This window comes from Salvelinus namaycush, chromosome 14 (assembly GCF_016432855.1).
Source record: "Salvelinus namaycush isolate Seneca chromosome 14, SaNama_1.0, whole genome shotgun sequence".
Taxonomy (NCBI): Eukaryota; Metazoa; Chordata; class Actinopteri; order Salmoniformes; family Salmonidae; genus Salvelinus; species Salvelinus namaycush.
Window position 1 is genome coordinate 10,005,486 of NC_052320.1, and position 19,842 is coordinate 10,025,327.

The 19,842-nt window shown below is 43.3% G+C and overlaps 1 protein-coding gene across 1 annotated transcript in view; it reads left to right on the forward strand.

The window, feature by feature from the left end:
- The window catches only part of LOC120059599 (low-density lipoprotein receptor-related protein 1-like), a 215,596-nt gene extending 196,281 nt beyond the window's left edge, over positions 1-19,315 (forward strand). Inside the window, exons 73-90 of the mRNA XM_039008729.1 lie at positions 145-267; positions 558-695; positions 875-1,012; positions 1,480-1,599; positions 7,435-7,727; positions 8,090-8,271; positions 8,728-8,834; positions 9,012-9,131; positions 9,378-9,554; positions 11,275-11,415; positions 11,573-11,749; positions 13,814-13,975; positions 15,019-15,193; positions 15,424-15,525; positions 16,508-16,581; positions 16,759-16,852; positions 17,780-17,924; positions 19,178-19,315. Of these exons, the coding sequence (XP_038864657.1) occupies positions 145-267; positions 558-695; positions 875-1,012; positions 1,480-1,599; positions 7,435-7,727; positions 8,090-8,271; positions 8,728-8,834; positions 9,012-9,131; positions 9,378-9,554; positions 11,275-11,415; positions 11,573-11,749; positions 13,814-13,975; positions 15,019-15,193; positions 15,424-15,525; positions 16,508-16,581; positions 16,759-16,852; positions 17,780-17,924; positions 19,178-19,315 (2,606 nt within the window). The remainder of the gene's footprint in view (positions 1-144; positions 268-557; positions 696-874; positions 1,013-1,479; positions 1,600-7,434; positions 7,728-8,089; positions 8,272-8,727; positions 8,835-9,011; positions 9,132-9,377; positions 9,555-11,274; positions 11,416-11,572; positions 11,750-13,813; positions 13,976-15,018; positions 15,194-15,423; positions 15,526-16,507; positions 16,582-16,758; positions 16,853-17,779; positions 17,925-19,177) is intronic.
- The last annotated feature ends 527 nt before the right edge of the window (positions 19,316-19,842 follow it).

A 19,842-nucleotide genomic window follows, 5' to 3' on the forward strand; every position in this document is an offset into this window, starting at 1 on the left:
ATGGGAAGGACAATGTGAAATAAAATATCAGAGCCACCACAGTTCAGGTCTAGTTGTCACAATGGTCACAAAAGGGTATGTATCCTAAAGCCTGTCCTGACTCCTAACTCCTTGACTCCTAACCGCTCTTTCTCCTCCCCTTAGGGAGGTTCCAGTGCCCCCCCACAAGGAGTTTCCGCTGCCAGAACGACCGTGTGTGTCTGAAAGTGTCCAAACAGTGTGACGGAGTTGACAACTGCGGGGACAACTCTGATGAGCTCAACTGTCGTGAGTTTCCTGTGCTGCTGGCCTTTAGCACACACCAACACAAGGCTGTCTCCTTGATGAGCTGTTGTTCCCTGTGGAGAGGTTCCATCGTTACACCTACCATACCACTTATGTTACCTATGACAGAATGCATATCCAATACAGGGCTTCATTGTCGTTTTATTCAGTGGTATGCAATTATAGACATTGGATCAGAATGGTTGTGTTCATTTCATTCAATAGACATTTAATACACCTTTACTTATCCCCTCAGGAGCAATGTGATGGTTGGTCTATGTGTGTTTTCTCAGAGCCCCCTCCAGCCCAGCCTACCTGTGACAAGGATGAGTTCCTGTGTGCCAATGGCAGGTGCATCAGCTCCAGCCTGCGCTGTAACTTCTTCAATGACTGTGAGGACTACGGTTCAGATGAGATCCACTGCAAGACAGGTGCCCCAAGTCATGACTGTTTAACACATCACCATGTCGACCGTTCTAATGGCATGTTGGAGGAGACAGCGTTGGTTTATTTTTCTCACACAATGTTCCGTTAACCTTCCAATGGCTCAACACTGTTGTGTATCCTAAACGTTTTCTTCTCTGCTTGTGGTGTGTCTCTGACCCTGCAGACACCAAGCTGAACGACTGCAGGAGTAACAGGACTCTGTGTGGGGACGGGGATGAGGCACACTGTGTCAGCAACCGGACAGACTCCTTCTGCTCCTGCAAACCAGGCTTCCAGAAGACTGCTCATAACACCTGTGAAGGTACACTCCACACACCAGGATGTCCTCTACAGGGTCAAGCTTATTACACACACCAGGATGTCCTCTACAGGGTCAAGCTTATTACACACACCAGGATGTCCTCTACAGGGTCAAGCTTATTACACACACCAGGATGTCCTCTACAGGGTCAAGCTTATTACACACACCAGGATGTCCTCTACAGGGTCAAGCTCATTACACACACCAGGATGTCCTCTACAGGGTCAAGCTTATTACACACACCAGGATGTCCTCTACAGGGTCAAGCTTATTACACTATGTACACACGTGTTACAAACAGTATCTACTGGGATATCTCACTTTCAATCCCATATCCCAAAATATAATTACAAGGTTACAAGCCCACACTTCATGTACACTCGCTCACTCAGAGCTCAATCAGTATATTTCATTTTGTCCTTCAAATGCTGATTGAGTTACCTTTATTAACCCCTGACCCCTCTCAGATAAGAATGAGTGTAAGCAGTTTGGAGTGTGCTCCCACATGTGCAACAACACCAAGGGATCCTACAAGTGTAGCTGCCACAAACACTTCACCAGGATCAATGACACCTGCAAGGCTGACAGTAAGTAGCATATTCTTCTAGTAGTGTAGTGTTCTTCTAGTAGTGTTATTTCAGTAGTGTTCTTCTAGTAGTGTTATTTCAGTAGTGTTCTTCTATTAGTGTTCTTCTAGCAGTGCAGTGTCCTTCTAGCCGTGAGGTGTTCTTCTAGTAGCGTTCTTCTAGTTGTGTAGTGTTCTTCTGGTAGTGTTCTTCTAGCATTGTGGTGTCCTTCTAGCAGTGTAGCGTTCTTCTAGCGGTGCAGTGTTCTTCTAGTAGTGTTCTTCTAGTAGTGTAGTGTTCTTCTAGCAGTGTCGTGTTCTTCTAGTAGTGTTCTTCTAGTAGTGCAGTGTTCTTCTAGCAGTGTAGTGTTCTTCTAGTAGTGTTCTTCTAGTGGTGTAGTGTTCTTCTAGTGGTGTAGTGTTCTTCTAGTGGTGTAGTGTTCTTCTAGTGGTGTAGTGTTCTTCAAGTAGTGTAGTGTTCTTCTAGTAGTATAGTGTTCTTCTAGTAGTGTTCTTCTAGTAGTGTAGTGTTCTTCTAGCAGTGTAGTGTTCTTCTAGTAGTGTTCTTCTAGTAGTGTAGTGTTCTTCTGGTAGTGTTCTTCTAGTAGTGTGGTGTTCTTCTAGCAGTGTAGTGTTCTTCTGGTAGTGTTCTTCTAGCAGTGTAGTGTTCTTCTAGCGGTGCAGTGTTCTTCTAGTAGTGTTCTTCTAGTAGTGTAGTGTTCTTCTAGTAGTGTTCTTCTAGTAGTGTAGTGTTCTTATAGCAGTGTAGTGTTCTTCTAGTAGTGTTCTTCTAGCAGTGTGGTGTTCTTCTAGCAGTGTAGTGTTCTTCTAGTAGTGTTCTTCTAGTAGTGTAGTGTTCTTCTAGTAGTGTAGTGTTCTTCTAGTAGTGTAGTGTTCTTATAGCAGTGTAGTGTTCTTCTAGTAGTGTTCTTCTAGCAGTGTGGTGTTCTTCTAGCAGTGTAGTGTTCTTCTAGTAGTGTTCTTCTAGCAGTGTAGTGTTCTTCTAGGGGGGCAGTGTTTTTCTAGTGGTGTTCTTCTAGTAGTGTTCTTCTAGTGGTGTAGTGTTCTTCTAGTGGTGTAGTGTTCTTCTAGCAGTGTAGTGTTCTTATATTAGTGTTCTTCTAGTAGTGTAGTGTTCTTCTAGCAGTGTAGTGTTCTTCTAGTAGTGTTCTTCTAGCAGTGTAGTGTTCTTCTAGTGGTGCAGTGTTCTTCTAGTAGTGTTCTTCTAGTAGTGTTCTTCTAGCAGTGTAGTGTTCGTCTAGCAGTGTAGTGTTCTTCTAGTAGTGTTCTTCTAGTAGTGTAGTGTTCTTCTAGTAGTGTTCTTCTAGCAGTGTAGTGTTCTTCTTGCGGTGCAGTGTTCTTCTAGTAGTGTTCTTCTAGTAGTGTTCTTCTAGTAGTGTAGTGTTCTTCTAATAGTGTAGTGTTCTTCTAGCAGTGTAGTGTTCTTCTAGTAGTGTTCTTCTAGCAGTGTAGTGTTCTTCTAGCGGTGCAGTGTTCTTCTAGTAGTGTTCTTCTAGTAGTGTAGTGTTCTTCTAGTGGTGTAGTGTTCTTCTAGTAGTGTTCTTCTAGTGGTGTAGTGTTCTTCTAGCGGTGTAGTGTTATTCTAGTAGTGTAGTGTTATTCTAGTAGTGTAGTGTTCTTCTAGTAGTGTAGTGTTCTTCTAGCAGTGTAGTGTTCTTCTAGCAGTGTAGTGTTCTTCTAGTAGTGTTCTTCTAGTGGTGTAGTGTTCTTCTAGTAGCGTTCTTCTAGTAGTGTAGTGTTCTTCTAGCGGTGTGGTGTTATTCTAGTAGTGTAGTGTTCTTCTATTAGTGTAGTGTTCTTCTAGTAGTGTTCTTCTAGCGGTGTTCTTCTAGCAGTGCAGTGTCCTTCTAGCAGTGTAGTGTTCTTCTAGTAGTGTTCTTCTAGTAGTGTAGTGTTCTTCTAGTAGTGTTCTTCTAGCAGTGTAGTGTTCTTCTAGTGGTGCAGTGTTCTTCTAGTAGTGTTCTTCTAGTAGTGTAGTGTTCTTCTAGCAGTGTAGTGTTCTTCTAGTAGTGTTCTTCTAGTAGTGCAGTGTTCTTCAAGCGGTGTAGTGTTCTTCTAGTAGTGTTCTTCTAGTGGTGTAGTGTTCTTCTAGTGGTGTAGTGTTCTTCTAGTGGTGTAGTGTTCTTCTAGTGGTGTAGTGTTCTTCTAGTGGTGTTCTTCTAGTAGTGTGGTGTTCTTCTAGTAGTGGTCTTCTAGTGGTGTAGTGTTCTTCTAGTGGTGTAGTGTTCTTCTAGTAGTGTAGTGTTCTTCTAGTAGTGTAGTGTTCTTCTAGTAGTGTAGTGTTCTTCTAGCAGTGTAGTGTTCTTCTAGTAGTGTTCTTCTAGCAGTGTAGTGTTCTTCCAGTAGTGTTCTTCTAGTAGTGCATTGTTCTTCTAGTAGTGTTCTTCTAGCAGTGTAGTGTTCTTCTAGTAGTGTTCTTCTAGCAGTGTAGTGGTCTTCTAGCGGTGCAGTGTTCTTCTAGTAGTGTTCTTCTAGTAGTGTAGTGTTCTTCTAGCAGTGTAGTGTTATTCTAGTAGTGTTCTTCTAGCCGCGTGGTGTTCTTCTAGCAGTGTAGTGTTCTTCTAGTAGTGTTCTTCTAGTAGTGTAGAGTTCTTCTAGTAGTGTTCTTCTAGCAGTGTCGTGTTCTTCTAGCGGCGCAGTGTTCTTCTAGTGGTGTTCTTCTAGTAGTGTTCTTCTAGTAGTGTAGTGTTCTTCTAGTGGTGTAGTGTTCTTCTAACAGTGTAGTGTTCTTCTAGTAGTGTTCTTCTGGTAGTGTAGTGTTCTTCTAGCAGTGTAGTGTTCTTCTAGTAGTGTTCTTCTAGCAGTGTAGTGTTCTTCTAGTGGTGCAGTGTTCTTCTAGTAGTGTTCTTCTAGTAGTGTGGTGTTCTTCTAGCATTGTAGTGTTCTTCTAGCATTCTAGTGTTCTTCTAGCAGTGTAGTGTTCTTCTAGCAGTGTAGTGTTCTTCTAGTAGTGTTCTTCTAGTAGTGTAGTGTTCTTCTAGTAGTGTTCTTCTAGCAGTGTAGTGTTCTTCTAGTAGTGTTCTTCTAGTAGTGTAGTGTTCTTCTAGCAGTGTAGTGTTCTTCTAGTAGTGTTCTTCTAGCGGTGCAGTGTTCTTATAGTAGTGTTCTTCTAGTAGTGTAGTGTTCTTCTAGTGGTGTAGTGTTCTTCTAGTAGTGTTCTTCTAGTGGTGTAGTGTTCTTCTAGCGGTGTAGTGTTGTTCTAGTAGTGTAGTGTTCTTCTAGTAGTGTAGTGTTCTTCTAGTAGTGTAGTGTTCTTCTAGCAGTGTAGTGTTCTTCTAGCAGTGTAGTGTTCTTCTAGTAGTGTTCTTCTAGTGGTGGCGTGTTCTTCTAGTAGCGTTCTTCTAGTAGTGTAGTGTTCTTCTAGCGGTGTAGTGTTATTCTAGTAGTGTAGTGTTCTTCTATTAGTGTAGTGTTCTTCTAGTAGTGTTCTTCTAGCAGTGTAGTGTTCTTCTAGTAGTGTTCCTCCAGTAGTGTTCTTCGGGTGGTGTAGTGTTCTTCTAGTAGTGTAGTGTTCTTTTAGTAGTGTAGTGTTCTTCTAGTGGTGTAGTGTTCTTCTAGTGGTGTAGTGTTTTTCTAGTAGTGTAGTGTTCTTCTAGTAGTGTTCTTCGAGTGGTGTAGTGTTCTTCTAGTGGTGTAGTGTTCTTCTAGTGGTGTAGTGTTTTTATTGTAGTGTAGTGTTCTTCTAGTAGCGAACTTCTAGTAGTGTTCTTCTAGTAGTGTAGTGTTCTTCTAGTAGTGTAGTGTTCTTCTAGTGGTGTAGTGTTCTTCTAGTAGTGTAGTGTTCTTCTCGTGGTGTAGTGCTCTTCTAGTAGTGTAGTGCTCTTCTAGTAGTGTTCTTCTAGTAGTGTTCTTCTAGCAGTGTAGTGTTCTTCTAGTAGTGTAGTGTTTTTCTAGTGGTGTAGTGTTCTTCTAGTAGTGTAGTGTTCTTCTAGTAGTGTAGTGTTCTTCTAGTAGTGTAGTGTTCTTCTAGTGGTGTAGTGTTCTTCTAGTGGTGTAGTGTTCTTCTAGTGGTGTAGTGTTCTTCTAGTGGTGTAGTGTTCTTCTAGTAGTGTAGTGTTCTTCTAGTATTGTAGTGTTCTTCTAGTAGTGTAGTGTTCTTCTAGTAGTGTTCTTCTAGTAGTGCTCTTCTAGCAGTGTAGTGTTCTTCTAGTGGTGTAGTGTTCTTCTAGTAGTGTAGTGTTCTTCTAGTAGTGTAGTGTTCTTCTAGTAGTGTAGTGTTCTTCTAGTGGTGTAGTGTTCTTCTAGTAGTGTAGTGTTCTTCTAGTGGTGTAGTGCTCTTCTAGTAGTGTAGTGCTCTTCTAGTAGTGTTCTTCTAGTAGTGTTCTTCTAGCAGTGTAGTGTTCTTCTAGTGGTGTAGTGTTCTTCTATTAGTGTAGTGTTCTTCTAGTAGTGTAGTGTTCTTCTAGTGGTATAGTGTTCTTCTAGTGGTGTAGTGTTCTTCTAGTAGTGTAGTGTTCTTCTGGTAGTGTAGTGTTCTTCTAGTGGTGTAGTGTTCTTCTAGTGGTGTAGTGTTCTTCTAGTAGTGTAGTGTTCTTCTAGTAGTGTAGTGTTCTTCTAGTGGTGTAGTGTTCTTCTAGTGGTGTAGTGTTCTTCTAGCAGTGTTCTTCTAGTAGTGTAGTGTTCTTCTAGTAGTGTAGTGTTCTTCTAGTAGTGTAGTGTTCTTCTAGTGGTATAGTGTTCTTCTAGTGGTGTAGTGTTCTTCTAGTAGTGTAGTGTTCTTCTGGTAGTGTAGTGTTCTTCTAGTGGTGTAGTGTTCTTCTAGTAGTGTAGTGTTCTTCTAGTAGTGTAGTGTTCTTCTAGTGGTGTAGTGTTCTTCTAGTGGTGTAGTGTTCTTCTAGCAGTGTTCTTCTAGTAGTGTAGTGTTCTTCTAGTAGTGTAGTGTTCTTCTAGTAGTGTAGTGTTCTTCTAGTAGTGTTCTTCTAGTAGTGTAGTGCTCGTCTAGTGGTGTAGTGCTCTTCTAGTAGTGTAGTGTTCTTCTAGTAGTGTTCTTCTAGTAGTGTTCTTCTAGCAGTGTAGTGTTCTTCTAGTGGTGTAGTGTTCTTCTAGTGGTGTAGTGTTCTTCTAGTGGTGTAGTGTTCTTCTAGTAGTGTTCTTCTAGTAGTGTAGTGTTCTTCTAGTAGTGTAGTGTTCTTCTAGTAGTGTTCTTCTAGTAGTGTAGTGTTCTTCTAGTAGTGTTCTTCTAGTATTGTAGTGTTCTTCTAGTAGTGTCGTGTTCTTCTAGTAGTGTTCTTCTAGTGGTGTAGTGTTCTTCTAGTGGTGTAGTGTTCTTCTAGTAGCGTTCTTCTAGTAGTGTAGTGTTCTTCTAGCGGTGTAGTGTTCTTCTAGTGGTGTAGTGTTCTTCTAGTTGGGTAGTGTTCTTCTAGTAGTGTAGTGTTCTTCTAGTAGCGTTCTTCTAGTGGTGTAGTGTTCTTCTAGCAGTGTAGTGTTCTTCTAGTAGTGTTCTTCTAGTAGTGTAGTGTTCTTCTAGTAGCGTTCTTCTAGTAGTGTAGTGTTCTTCTAGTCGTGTAGTGTTCTTCTAGTGGTGTAGTGTTCTTTTAGTAGTGTAGTGTTCTTCTAGTAGTGTTCTTCTAGTAGTGTTCTTCTAGTAGTGTAGTGTAGTTTCTTTTAATAGTGTAGTTTTATTTAGTTGTGTAGTTTTCTTCTTCAAACCCTAAATACTTTGAAATAGTGTTTTCTTAAACCTTCCGCAGCCACAATGAATGCATTGACATTTCATGAATTCTGTGTGGAAGTTCTGTCTTCATTTCCTGACTCCTCTCTCCATCCTTCCCTACCACTCGCTCGCTCTCGCTCTCTCCCTCCTCCCGCCCTCCACCCCTCCCTCCGGTCTTTCCAGACCAGAACAGTAGCAGACAGGTGCTCTACATCGCCGATGACAACGAGATCCGCAGCCTGGACCCTGGCATGCCCAACTGGCGCTACGAGCAGAGCTTCCAGGGCGATGCCAACGTACGCATCGATGCCATGGACCTGCACGTCAAGACCAACCGCATCTACTGGACCAACTGGCACACTGGCAGAATCTCCTCCTACGAGCTGCCTTCATCATCGTCATCTTCCTCTTCTGGCACATCGTCAAATACACGCCGCAACCGCCGCCATAGTGAGGGAGGTGTTACTACCCTGGAGGTGAGGCTTGAGTGACGCAAACAGGAATGTACGCACGTGCGCACACACACACACAAGGACACACACTTACACACACACTCACATTCTCACACACAATGCACACACACACAAACACAAACACGTACACACACATGTACACACACACACACACACACACACATTAACACACTCACACATGCACACACACACAAACAGACACACACACTAAAACATGGGCACTGTTATGACATCCTATGTGTGATACAATATAAGTGGAATGCAGTTAGTGCCAAGTCTCATAGTTCAGAAAGGTCTGTTGTTTTCTGTTCACAACATAATGAGATGTACCTAAACATCCCTCTGTCATCTCTCCCTCTGACTAGATTGTAGGGCATCTAAACATGCCTCGGGGTATAGCGGTGGACTGGGTGGCTGGTAACCTGTACTGGACTGAATCTGGCAGAGATGTGATCGAGGTGGCCCAACTTTCAGGCAAACACCGCAAGACCCTAATCTCAGGCATGATAGACGAGCCTAACGCCATTGTAGTGGACCCCCAGAGAGGGTGAGATTTTTTTATTTTATTTAACCTTTATTTAAATAGGCAAGTCAGTTAGGAACAAATTCTTATTTACAATGATGGCCTACCGCGGCCAAACCCTCCCCTAAACCGGACGATGCTGGGACAATTGTGCACCGCCCTATGGGACTCCTGATCACGGCCGGTTGTGATACAGGCCTGGATCGAACCTAGGTCTGTAGTGACGCCTCGAGCACTGCAGTGCACTGCAGTGAGCACTGCAGTGCCTTAGACCGCTGCACCACTCAGAGACTAGTACCCTTTACCACTACTGAGCCAACCCCAGCCAAGCCCAGCCAACCCCAGCTATATTGAGTTGGCCTAGTTATGCATCCACTACTGTCCTGGAAAAGACAATGCGAAAATAAATTATCAAAAAAATTCGAATAATAAACTTGTATTTCCTGCTGAGCTGTTTTGACTGTGTTTCTGTGTCCTCAGGACCCTGTACTGGGCCGACTGGGGAAACCACCCTAAGATTGAGACAGCAGCCATGGATGGAACCCTGAGACAGACCCTGGTCCATGAGAACATCCAGTGGCCCACAGGTCTGTATAGCATTAGCATTGTAGCCTAGCATTAGTATTAACACTTAGAATTATACATAGCATTATGCCCTAAGTGGTGTCATACCTTTTTTCTGGTCACTGTTTGTGTTATCCATGTCCTCTTTAACCCTCCGCTCCTACTCCTCTTCCTCTACCACCTCCTCCTCCTCTCTCCAGGTCTGGCGGTAGACTACTTCAATGAGCGCTTGTACTGGGCGGACGCTAAGCTCTCTGTTATCGGGAGCGTGCGACTCAACGGCTCCGACCCTGTCATCTCCATCACAGGACTCAAAAACAGTTCAGTTCACTACACTAAACTACACTTATCTCAGGGCTGGGGTTCAGTGTAGTTTTATGAGGATACCACCCATCTTTGCTTCCTACTGAATTTTACATGGGTAACAATTTATGAATTAAAGGATAAGTAGTGAAATTGATACAGTTGTCACTGTTTTACAGAGTGGGTTGACCTTGTTCAGTTCTCAAAGGGACATAGTTAAGGCAGGATGAACAGTTCCTAACTCTCTCTCCTTCCATCCCCAGACCTGCTCCATCCGTTCAGCATCGACATCTTTGAGGACTACATATATGGCGTCACCTACATTAATAACTTTGTGTTCCGGGTCAACAAGTTTGGCAAGAGCCCCATGGAGAACCTGACCACTGGCATTAACCACGCCACAGACATAGTCCTTTACCACCGTTACAAACAACCAGAGAGTGAGTGGCTGTCTGCCTACACTATAGCTAATTTCTTTAAATGAAACCCTACTCCCCCATATAGTACACTTCTTTTTGACCCCTATCAAACCACCACCGCTAAAAACCGGTAGAGAGTGTCTGTCTCTCTCTCTCTCTCTGTCTGTCTGTGGGTCTCTGTCTGTCTGTCTGTCTCTCTCTGTCTGTCTGTCTGTCTGTCTCTCTGTCTCTGTCTGTCTCGCTCTCTGTCAGTCTGTCTCACTCTCTGTCTGTCTCTGTGTCTCTGTCTCTGTCTGTCACTCTCTCTGTCTGTCACTGTCTGTCACTGTCTGTCACTGTCTGTCTGTCTGTCTGTCTGTCTGTCTGTCTGTCTGTCTGTCTGTCTGTCTGTCTGTCTGTCTGTCTGTCTGTCTGTCTGTCTGTCTGTCTGTCTGTCTGTCTGTCTGTCTGTCTGTCTCTCTCTCTCTCTCTCTCTCTCTCTCTCTCTCTCTCTCTCTCTCTCTCTCTCTCAAAATTTCAATTTCAATTTCAATTTGCTTTATTGGCATGACGTAACAATGTACATATTGCCAAAGCTTATTTACAATATAAAAATGAGAATCAAAATTGTCAACGGGACAACAGTAATAACAATAACCAAGGGTCAAAATAACCATACATTCAACAATAACAATAAGCATACAGTAGAGGACATGTGCAGGTTGATTGGTCTGTCAGACACTGTCCCTCAACTTATGGCAGGCAGCAATGTAGTGCGCTGCCAACCCACAGCTCTCTGCGTCCTCCCCCAACAGGACGTGTAGCCTATCCTCATCAGAGAGGTCTTTTGATCAGTAACCATGGTCAAATATTTAGCCACGGTGTACTGTCGATTTAGGGCCAGATAGCACTGCATTTTGCTATGTGCTTGTGCTTGTGTTTCCCAATAAGCAATATAGTTTTGTTTTGACTGTGTTGTAATTTGGTTTATCCTGATTGATTGGATGTTCTGGTCCGGAGGCTTCAGTGTGTTAGTAGAACAGGTTTGTGAACTCAGCCCCAGGACCAGCTGGATGAGGGGACTCTTTTCTTTGCTCAGCTCTTGGTATTGCAGGGCTTGGTAGTGATATGAGAGGGGGTCACTGTATTTTAGATGTTTCCAAAACTTAATTGCTCTTTTTTGAGTTTTTATTATTAGTGGATATTTGCCTAATTCTGCCCTGCATGCATTGTTTGTAGTTTTCCTCTGGACATGTAGGAGAATCTTACAGAACTCTGCATGCAGGGTTTCAATGGGATGTTTGTCCCATTTGATGAAATCTTTTTTTGCAAGTGGACCCCACACCTCGCTGCCATAAAGTGCAATTGGTTCAATGACATATTCAATTAGTTTTAGCCAAATTTGAATAGGTATTTCAATTTGAATTTGCTTTTTAATTGCGTAGTTTCTCTCTCTCTCTCTGTCTCTCTCTCTCTCTCTCTCTCTCTCTCTCTCTCTGTCTAGCTGACTCTGTCTGTGACACACTATCCATTATATACAGTATTTCACTATCCATGATATACAGTATTTCACTATCCATTATATGCTGTATTTCACATAGTGTTCTTCTTCAGACCCCTATTTCCCATAGTGCACTACTGTTGACATCTATTCCACATATGGTTCAGTGGAGTTTAACACATTTTAGTGACGTTTCTCTTTATCCTGTTCTGGCTCTTACTGTCTGTTATCCCTCTGTCTGCTCTCTCTCTGTGTCATTAGTGACCAACCCATGTGACAGGAAGAAGTGTGAGTGGTTGTGTCTGCTCAGCCCCAGTGGTCCAGTCTGTACCTGTCCAAACGACCGCGTGGCTGAAAACGGCACATGTGTGGAGAGACCCCCTTCCACACGGTCTCCATTCTGTGAGTACACACGCCCCACTGGGCACACACTGGTTGAATCAACGTTGTTTTCACGTCATTTCAACAAAATTACGTGGACCAACATGGAATAGATGTTGAATTGACGTCTGGTGCCCAGTGGGACTCTTATCAATAACCTCTCCCCCTCTTCTCCCAGCCCCCTCTCCCCTCGGGCCGTGTACGGTCCAGTGCCTGAACGGAGGGAACTGTTTCCTGAACACCTGGCAGCAGGCTAAGTGTCAGTGCCAGCCCAGTTTCACTGGAGAGAGGTGTGAGGTCAACCAGTGTAGAGACTACTGTAAAAATGGAGGAGCCTGCACTGCCTCAGTCATAGGTAGGTTACCTGAGCATATACAGTCATTGGTGTGGCTGCAACTGGCAAACTAGTCTAGGTGCCGGTAGCAGCCATTTTCTATTGCAGACTGTAGGGGCTGCTTTAGGGGGACTGTGGCGACTCTATTGTGCATTGATATTAATAGGAACCCTTCTAGGATTCAGCCCTATGTGTGTTAAGTGCATGTAAATGAGATGTTTTTTCTATGTGTGTTCTGACCTATAACTTAAGCATTATAATAGCAGGCTATTCACCCACTTGACTTCATTCCCTCATAATTCCACCACCTTTACGCGTGAGGAAACCACCGATAGAAATAACAGCATTCTCAATGCACTGTAATTTATAAATTGATAAGAGCCATTGATAACAGCTAGGTAAATGCATAATCCATTTAGAGAGGTGGATTGTAAATACACATAGCAATTGTTTTAGTAAAATGTTTCCTTATGATCACTGGACACGAATGTGAAACCAGTCATATGGAAGCAAACTGAAAATCATATCAACATGATATGTATTGCATGTTGCTGTCTCTTTTCCACAGTGAAGTAGGCGATAAATTGCTGTGCCATTATTCAGAATTTGTGTGCCCTCATAATTTGCTTGGATGAAATGTGGAGAGCCAAGCTATAGGCTTCTGTAGGGCTGAACCTGCTGAGTTGATGCTCTTGGCGCTTTACAACCTTTTCATTATATTCCCTTTTCTCCATTTTATTTTACAATGTGTATCATGATAAATATTAGCCACTATTGGGAGCCACCGCCAGTAATACCCACATACATTTATAACTGTCAATGTCGTGTTCATTTCCTTCAATTTGTAGCCTACATTTTGCTTCATTCCATTCTGTTGACCTTTTTCCTCTGTCACTTTTGTGTAGTTGTTCCTGAGGGAGGCTAGCGTTACTGGATCATCGTAGGTTAACGTTGTTTAATCATTTGGGACATGCAGCCTTTTTGAATTATTATGGATCTCAGACCACACGTAACAGGTTAAACCTGGAGCCTGGCGCATGTTGTCGTACAGTTCCATGATTAATGAGGATGTCACGCCCTGGCCATAGAGAGGCTTTTATTCTCTATTTTGGTTAGGCCAGGGTGTGACTAGGGTGGGCATTCTAGTTTATTTATTTCTATGTTTTCTGTTTCTATGTTTTGGCCGGGTATGGTTCTCAATCAGGTACAGCTGTCTATCGTTGTCTCTGATTGGGAATCATACTTAGGCAGCCTGTTTTTCCACCTTAGTTGTGGGTAGTTGACTTTGTTAGTGGCCTGTATAGCTCTAGTAAGCTTCACTGTCGTTTTTGTTGTTTCTTGTTTTGTTGGCGACATTTATAACATTAAAAGAAAATGTACGCTCACCACGCTGCACCTTGGTCCGGTCATTTCCCTGACGACGTTTGTGACAGAGGATTAGAGTAGATTTATAGAACTACTGTTCCACCCCTATTGTACACTTTTCTCACCTTCCAAAATTCCATGAACTGAATTTGAATATGGCAACTTTCAGGATGAATCAAACCACTATCTTTGATTCATCAATATAGTTTGTGTGTAAAGTCTCTCCAAACCATTCATATATACTTTCCTAACCCCAAAATGGCCTAAATAATCTACAAAATCTCAATATTTTTTTATCTACCAGTTGGTGTTGAAACGGAGACGAATATGCATATATATAGATGGCTTTCTTTAATTGATCCCTGTATTCTGAACCCGTTCTCTCAATGTGTTGTAGTGAGTCTGTCGACAAAACTCTAATTAAAGGTACCTCGTATTTAAAGTGATGGCTTAAGATAAATGTACTGAAAACCCTATTGAATGAAAACTCAGCAAGAAAATCTGTTGGCCAGCAAGGGGGACGGTTTTCAGTGGTTGAATTACATTTATTCAGTGTATGCAAGGTAGACACACCTGTAGAGCACACTACGCACCTGCATTAGGTAAGTCTGAACACCAACTACTGAGAAGTGCGTAGGAAAGGCGTCGATTTCCTAAGTCTGAATTGTGCCCATTTTATTTAGATTTTTGTTCTTATTTAACTTGACCCTTTGTTCCCAGGGGCCCCTACCTGCCGCTGTCTGAAGGGCTTCACGGGGCCCCAGTGTAAACTCCACACCTGTCAGGACCACTGTCATAATGGAGGCAGCTGCACTGTATCCCAGGGCAACCAGCCCACCTGCCGCTGTCCACCTGAGTATCTGGGAGACCAGTGTCAATACAGTGAGTGTGTAGTTTATAATGGGTTAATGAGGGATGATTAAGCAACAATGCCAACCTCTTGAACATCTTGGCCATGTACTATAATCTCCACCCGGCACAGCAAAGAGGACTGGCCACCCCTCAGAACCTGGTTCCTCTCTAGGTTTCTTCCTAGGTTCCTGCCTTTCTAGGGAGTTTCTCCTAGCCACCGTGCTTCTACATCTGCATTGCTTGCTGTTTGGGGTTTTAGGCTGGGTTTCTGTATAGCACTTTGTGATATCGGCTGATGTAAGAAGGGCTTTATAAATACATTTGATTGATTGATTGATCTGTGTAACAGTTTAACTAAATCTATAGTTCCTGTATTATAACAGAGTAACTAAATCTATAGTTCCTGTATTGTAACAGACTAACTAAATCTATAGTTCCTGTAATGTAACAGAGTAACTAAATCTATAGTTGCTGTATTGTAACAGAGTAACTAAATCTATAGTTGCTGTATTGTAACAGAGTAACTAAATCTATTGTTCCTGTATTGTAACAGAGTAACTAAATCTATAGTTCCTGTATTATAACAGAGTAACTAAATCTATAGTTCCTGTATTATAACAGAGTCACTAAATCTATAGTTCCTGTATTATAACAGAGTCACTAAATCTATAGTTCCTGTATTGTAACAGAGTCACTAAATCTATAGTTCCTGTATTATAACAGAGTCACTAAATCTATAGTTCCTGTATTATAACAGAGTCACTAAATCTATAGTTCCTGTATTATAACAGAGTCACTAAATCTATAGTTCCTGTATTATAACAGACTAACTAAATCTATAGTTCCTGTATTGTAACAGAGTCACTAAATCTATAGTTCCTGTATTTTCAGGTGTATCTTTCATTCCTGTGATTTTTTTCATTTGAATAACAATAATAATTTCTTCATTCCACTTTGTAATGTAATACTTAATCCCTAATCAGAAATGGCTGAAAAGAAGGAGAGTCTTCGCTCTGTGAGGAACTGACTGTAAGCCCTGTTTCCCTGGCTCTATCTTCTCATCACCCCTCCAGGTACATGTGAGGGTTACTGTGAGAACGAGGCCATGTGTCTGCAGACGGCCAATGCCACCAAGCTGTGTCGCTGTACCTCTCAGTTCCATGGACAGCTCTGTGAGCTGGACAAGTGTGAGTACTGCGGACCCAATGGCAAGTGTCTGCCCAAAGCCTCAGGAGAGGTCATGTGCAGGTAGGGGTCATACACAGTACATATACAGAACACACTCAAACATAAATACACACACACACACACTGAACACATTTTTCAGTCCATTCACACTCACTCACACACACACATTTATCCTGGTGTTATCCTGTAAAGATTCAATCTAGTTCTGTTGGTTGTCTCTTTCTCTCTGTCTCTCTCTGTCTCTGTCTGTCTCTCTCTCTCTTTGTCTCTGTGTAACTGTCTATGTCCAGCTGTCCTAACGGTCGTACCCAGCCCAGCTGCTACACCTGTCTAGATTTCTGCACCAATGGACTCTGCTCTATCGAACCAGGCACACTACTGCCCCAGTGCAAGTAAGAATATGACCCCAATTACTCAGATGTACACCCACACACACTCAAGCTCATTCAGACACACACACAGATACACGCTTTGTGACTATCTGTAACCTGTGTGGTGTATTTAGATGTAACCTGTGTGGTGTGTATTTAGATGTAACCTGTGTGGTGTGTATTTAGATGTAACCTGTGTGGTGTGTATTTAGATGTAACCTGTGTGGTGTGTATTTAGATGTAACCTGTGTGGTGTGTATTTAGATGTAACCTGTGTGGTGTGTATTTAGGTGTAACCTGTGTGGTGTGTATTTAGGTGTAACCTGGGTGGTGTGTATTTAGGTGTAACCTGGGTGGTGTGTATTTAGGTGTAACCTGGGTGGTGTGTATTTAGGTGTAACCTGTGTGGTGTGTATTTAGGTGTAACCTGGGTGGTGTGTATTTAGGTGTAACCTGGGTGGTGTGTATTTAGATGTAACCTGTGTGGTGTGTATTTAGATGTAACCTGTGTGGTGTGTATTTAGGTGTAACCTGTGTGGTGTGTATTTAGGTGTAACCTGGGTGGTGTGTATTTAGGTGTAACCTGGGTGGTGTGTATTTAGGTGTAACCTGGGTGGTGTGTATTTAGGTGTAACCTGTGTGGTGTGTATTTAGGTGTAACCTGGGTGGTGTGTATTTAGGTGTAACCTGGGTGGTGTGTATTTAGGTGTAACCTGTGTGGTGTGTATTTAGGTGTAACCTGTGTGGTGTGTATTTAGGTGTAACCTGGGTGGTGTGTATTTAGGTGTAACCTGGGTGGTGTGTATTTAGGTGTAACCTGGGTGGTGTGTATTTAGGTGTAACCTGTGTGGTGTGTATTTAGGTGTAACCTGTGTGGTGTGTATTTAGGTGTAACTGTCACAGTTGTAAATGAGAACTTGTTCTCAACTGGCCTACCTGGTTAAATAAAGGGGAAATAAAAATAAATGAATACAAATCTGTAATGTGTGTGATGTGTATTTAGGTGTTCTATAGGGTGGAGGGGGTATCGATGTGAAGTCACTGCCTCTCCTGTGGACTCTCCTGAATCCAGTGGAAGTAAGTTACTTTAGTTACTTTGTAGTCTCTTTACAGTGTCAGTGAAATACATTTTATAACTACAGATTATAACACAATACATGTTATAAACTGTCTGAGCTCATTGGTCGATGTACTCTGAGCTCATTGGTCGGTGTTGCATATTTCTCATTGATGGGCGTGTTGCTCTCTCTACAGGTTCTGCCTCCATAATCATCCCAGTGCTGCTGCTGTTATTACTGGCGCTGCTGGTTGTCGGCGCCATCTTGTGGTACAAGAGGAGAATGCGTGGGTGAGTAGAGTAGACAACCTTTGTGTTGAGACTGGGTGTGAGAGGTCCCACTCATTCGGTCAAACTCAAATGTATTTTACACCTCATCTGTACCTCCCACCATATCTATCTCTCTCTCTCTCTTCTGTGGATAACCACCTCTTTCCTGTCCCCCAGGTCTGTATGGCTGGGCAAACGCTCCCGACATTCTCGGTAACTTAATAGGGTCACATCTAACACGTCTCCCCCCCAGACCCTCCCCCCTTCTCCTCCCTCTCCCCAAAGCCTCATCTAAGCCACCATCTTGTCCGTGGGTTCAGTGACAGTCCTCCATTTTGCTGGCCTTTCTGTAGTAGAGTCTGTCTGTCTGTCCCTGCCTGCTGTCCCTGCCTCTCTCCTGTTTAGTACAGGGTTTCCCACCCAGGAACACAGGAGGCTATTGACAGATTGACTGGTTCTTCCCGACACATCCATACCTTTCCCTGTCTACATATATTACAGTGATGCTTCTGTGCCTGCATTGTAGAAGTGGAACATTTGCGTTGTGGAAAATCCAGCATTTACCAGGATAGACACTGGACGTGTCCAAATGGACTTTTGAAAAAAGCTGATTTGATTTGTCAATTTACCGTGGTTCTGTGTTGCCTTGACTGTGTGGAAACATTTTAATGTACTGTACATGTAGCTGGTGGTGTGATGGTTTTCTGTATGCTGGATTTTTCTATCCTGTCAGTGGCTTGAACCAAGGCACTCAGTACTTTCAGTGTGTGTTACTGTGTTGTGGCTACGTCTCTGCTAATGTTGAAGTGTTGAGAGGACACAAACTCTGTGTGTGTGTGTGTGTGTGTGTGGGTGTGTGTGTGTGTGTGTGTGTGTGTGTGTGTGTGTGTGTGTGTGTGTGTGTGTGTGTGTGTGTGTGTGTGTGTGTGTGTGTGTGTGTGTGCACAGTGCTAAGGGCTTTCAGCACCACAGGATGACCAACGGGGCCATGAATGTGGAGATAGGGAACCCAGCCTATAAGATCTACGAAGGGGAGCCAGACGACGATGCTGGGGAACTCCTGGATTCAGACTTCGCTTTAGACCCAGATAAGGTAACACATACACATACTCTTACACTCAGTCGCCAGTTCATTAGGTATACCCATCTACTACCGGGTCGGACCCGCCTTTTCCTCCAGAACAGCTGGAATTCTCAGGGGAATTGAAATGTTGCCAGGAAAACATTCCCCACACCACCACCACCAGCCTATACTGTTGACACCAGGCAGGATGGCTCTGCCATCAGCATGATGCAACACCTGACTCTGCCATCAGCATGATGCACAGGGACCAGGATGCGTCATACCAGGCAATATTTTTCCAGTCCTCAAGTGTCCAGTGTTGGTGATTGCGTGCCCACCGGAGCCGCTTCTCCTTGTTTTTAGCTGATACGAGTGGAACCCGGTGTGGTCCTCTGCTGCAATAGCCCATCCATGACGAGGGCCGACGAGTTGTGTGTTCCAGGATGCTGTTCTGCACACCACTGTTGTACGATTCTTGCCATTCTCTCATCAACGAGCTGTTTTCGCCCACAGGACTGCCGCTGAATGGATGTTTTTTGTTTGTTGCACCATTCTCGGTGGACCCTAGATACTTTTGTGCGTGAAAAGCCCAGGAGGCCAGCCCCTGACACCGACGATCATGCAGTACCACGCTCAAAGTCGGTTAGGTCACTCGTTTTGCCCATTCTCACGTTCAATCGAGCAGTAACTGAATGTCTCGATGCCTGTCTGCCTGCTTTATAAAGCAGGCCACTGTCTGTAAGAGCGAACCATTTTTGTGAATGGGTGGGGGGGGTGTACCTAATAAACTGGTGTATATTCACATTTGACCAATCCTAAACACTTTAACACTTATTTTAACACTCAGGTTACTTGTTTTTATACTTGTTTTAACACTGCAGCACTTATTAGCTCATAGTTATTCATTTGTCATTGACACATTAAAGGTAGACTTGATACGCCGTAGATGCAGAAAGTAAACAGCACAGTGGGTCAATTTCCACAACAACTGAGTGTTGAAGTGTGAGGCTCAACTTCTCCTCTGTTTTGGTCCCGTGGAAACCACGCTGTGAACAGTGTGATGTGAACCCGTGCACATGCGCAGATACTGTGTGTGACTGTGTGAGAGCGAAGTCTTGCATCTCGCTCATCTCAATATCTGCGGTGCTGCTCGTTGGTAGACTTTCGCTGAGTCTACCTTTAAATATTTTTTCTGCACTCCATAATACTCTGCAATGAAACCAAATTTAGGACCCTCGTGTGCTCTTTGTCCAACCATTATTTCATTATTTTCATCCCTGCAGCCCACCAACTTCACCAACCCAGTGTACGCCACCCTGTACATGGGAGCCCACAACAGCCGCAACTCCTTGGCTAGTACTGACGAGAAGAAAGAGTTACTCTCACAGGTGGACGAGGACATGAGTGACCCGCTGACATAGAGGTCAGGGGTCAGGCACGCCCGAGCCACGTCTGGACCACGCCCACATGCCTTTTACCAATCAAGAAAAGCATCAAAAGGAAGAAAGAGAGAACACTGTATAAAATGTATACAATGAAGGACTACTTTTGTATGTGATTGCAGTATTCTTTTTTGTTCTTTTGAGAAAAAGGAAAATTTGCCTATTCAGAAAAAGGAAGAACCATTTCATAGATTTTTTAATTCAACTCATTTTATTTTGCTCACCTTCCTCCCCCCTTGCTACTGTCACTCCCCCTTCATCCCTTGATCCATATAGCCACTACCTCTATGTAAAGGTGTAGAGAAAAACAAACAGCAGTTAGTTCATTTTGTATGAATTGTGTAGGGAAAAAACATTGTTCTATTTCAGAGAAGTTTGTTTGTGAAAGATGTGGAGAAAAGAGGATGTAAAGTTTAATAGTCAGTAGTCAGTTCTGAATGCCAATTGACGCTGGTTTGGTTTATGTGTTACTTTCTGTGCCATCTATCTCTACTGCTTGAGGTGTA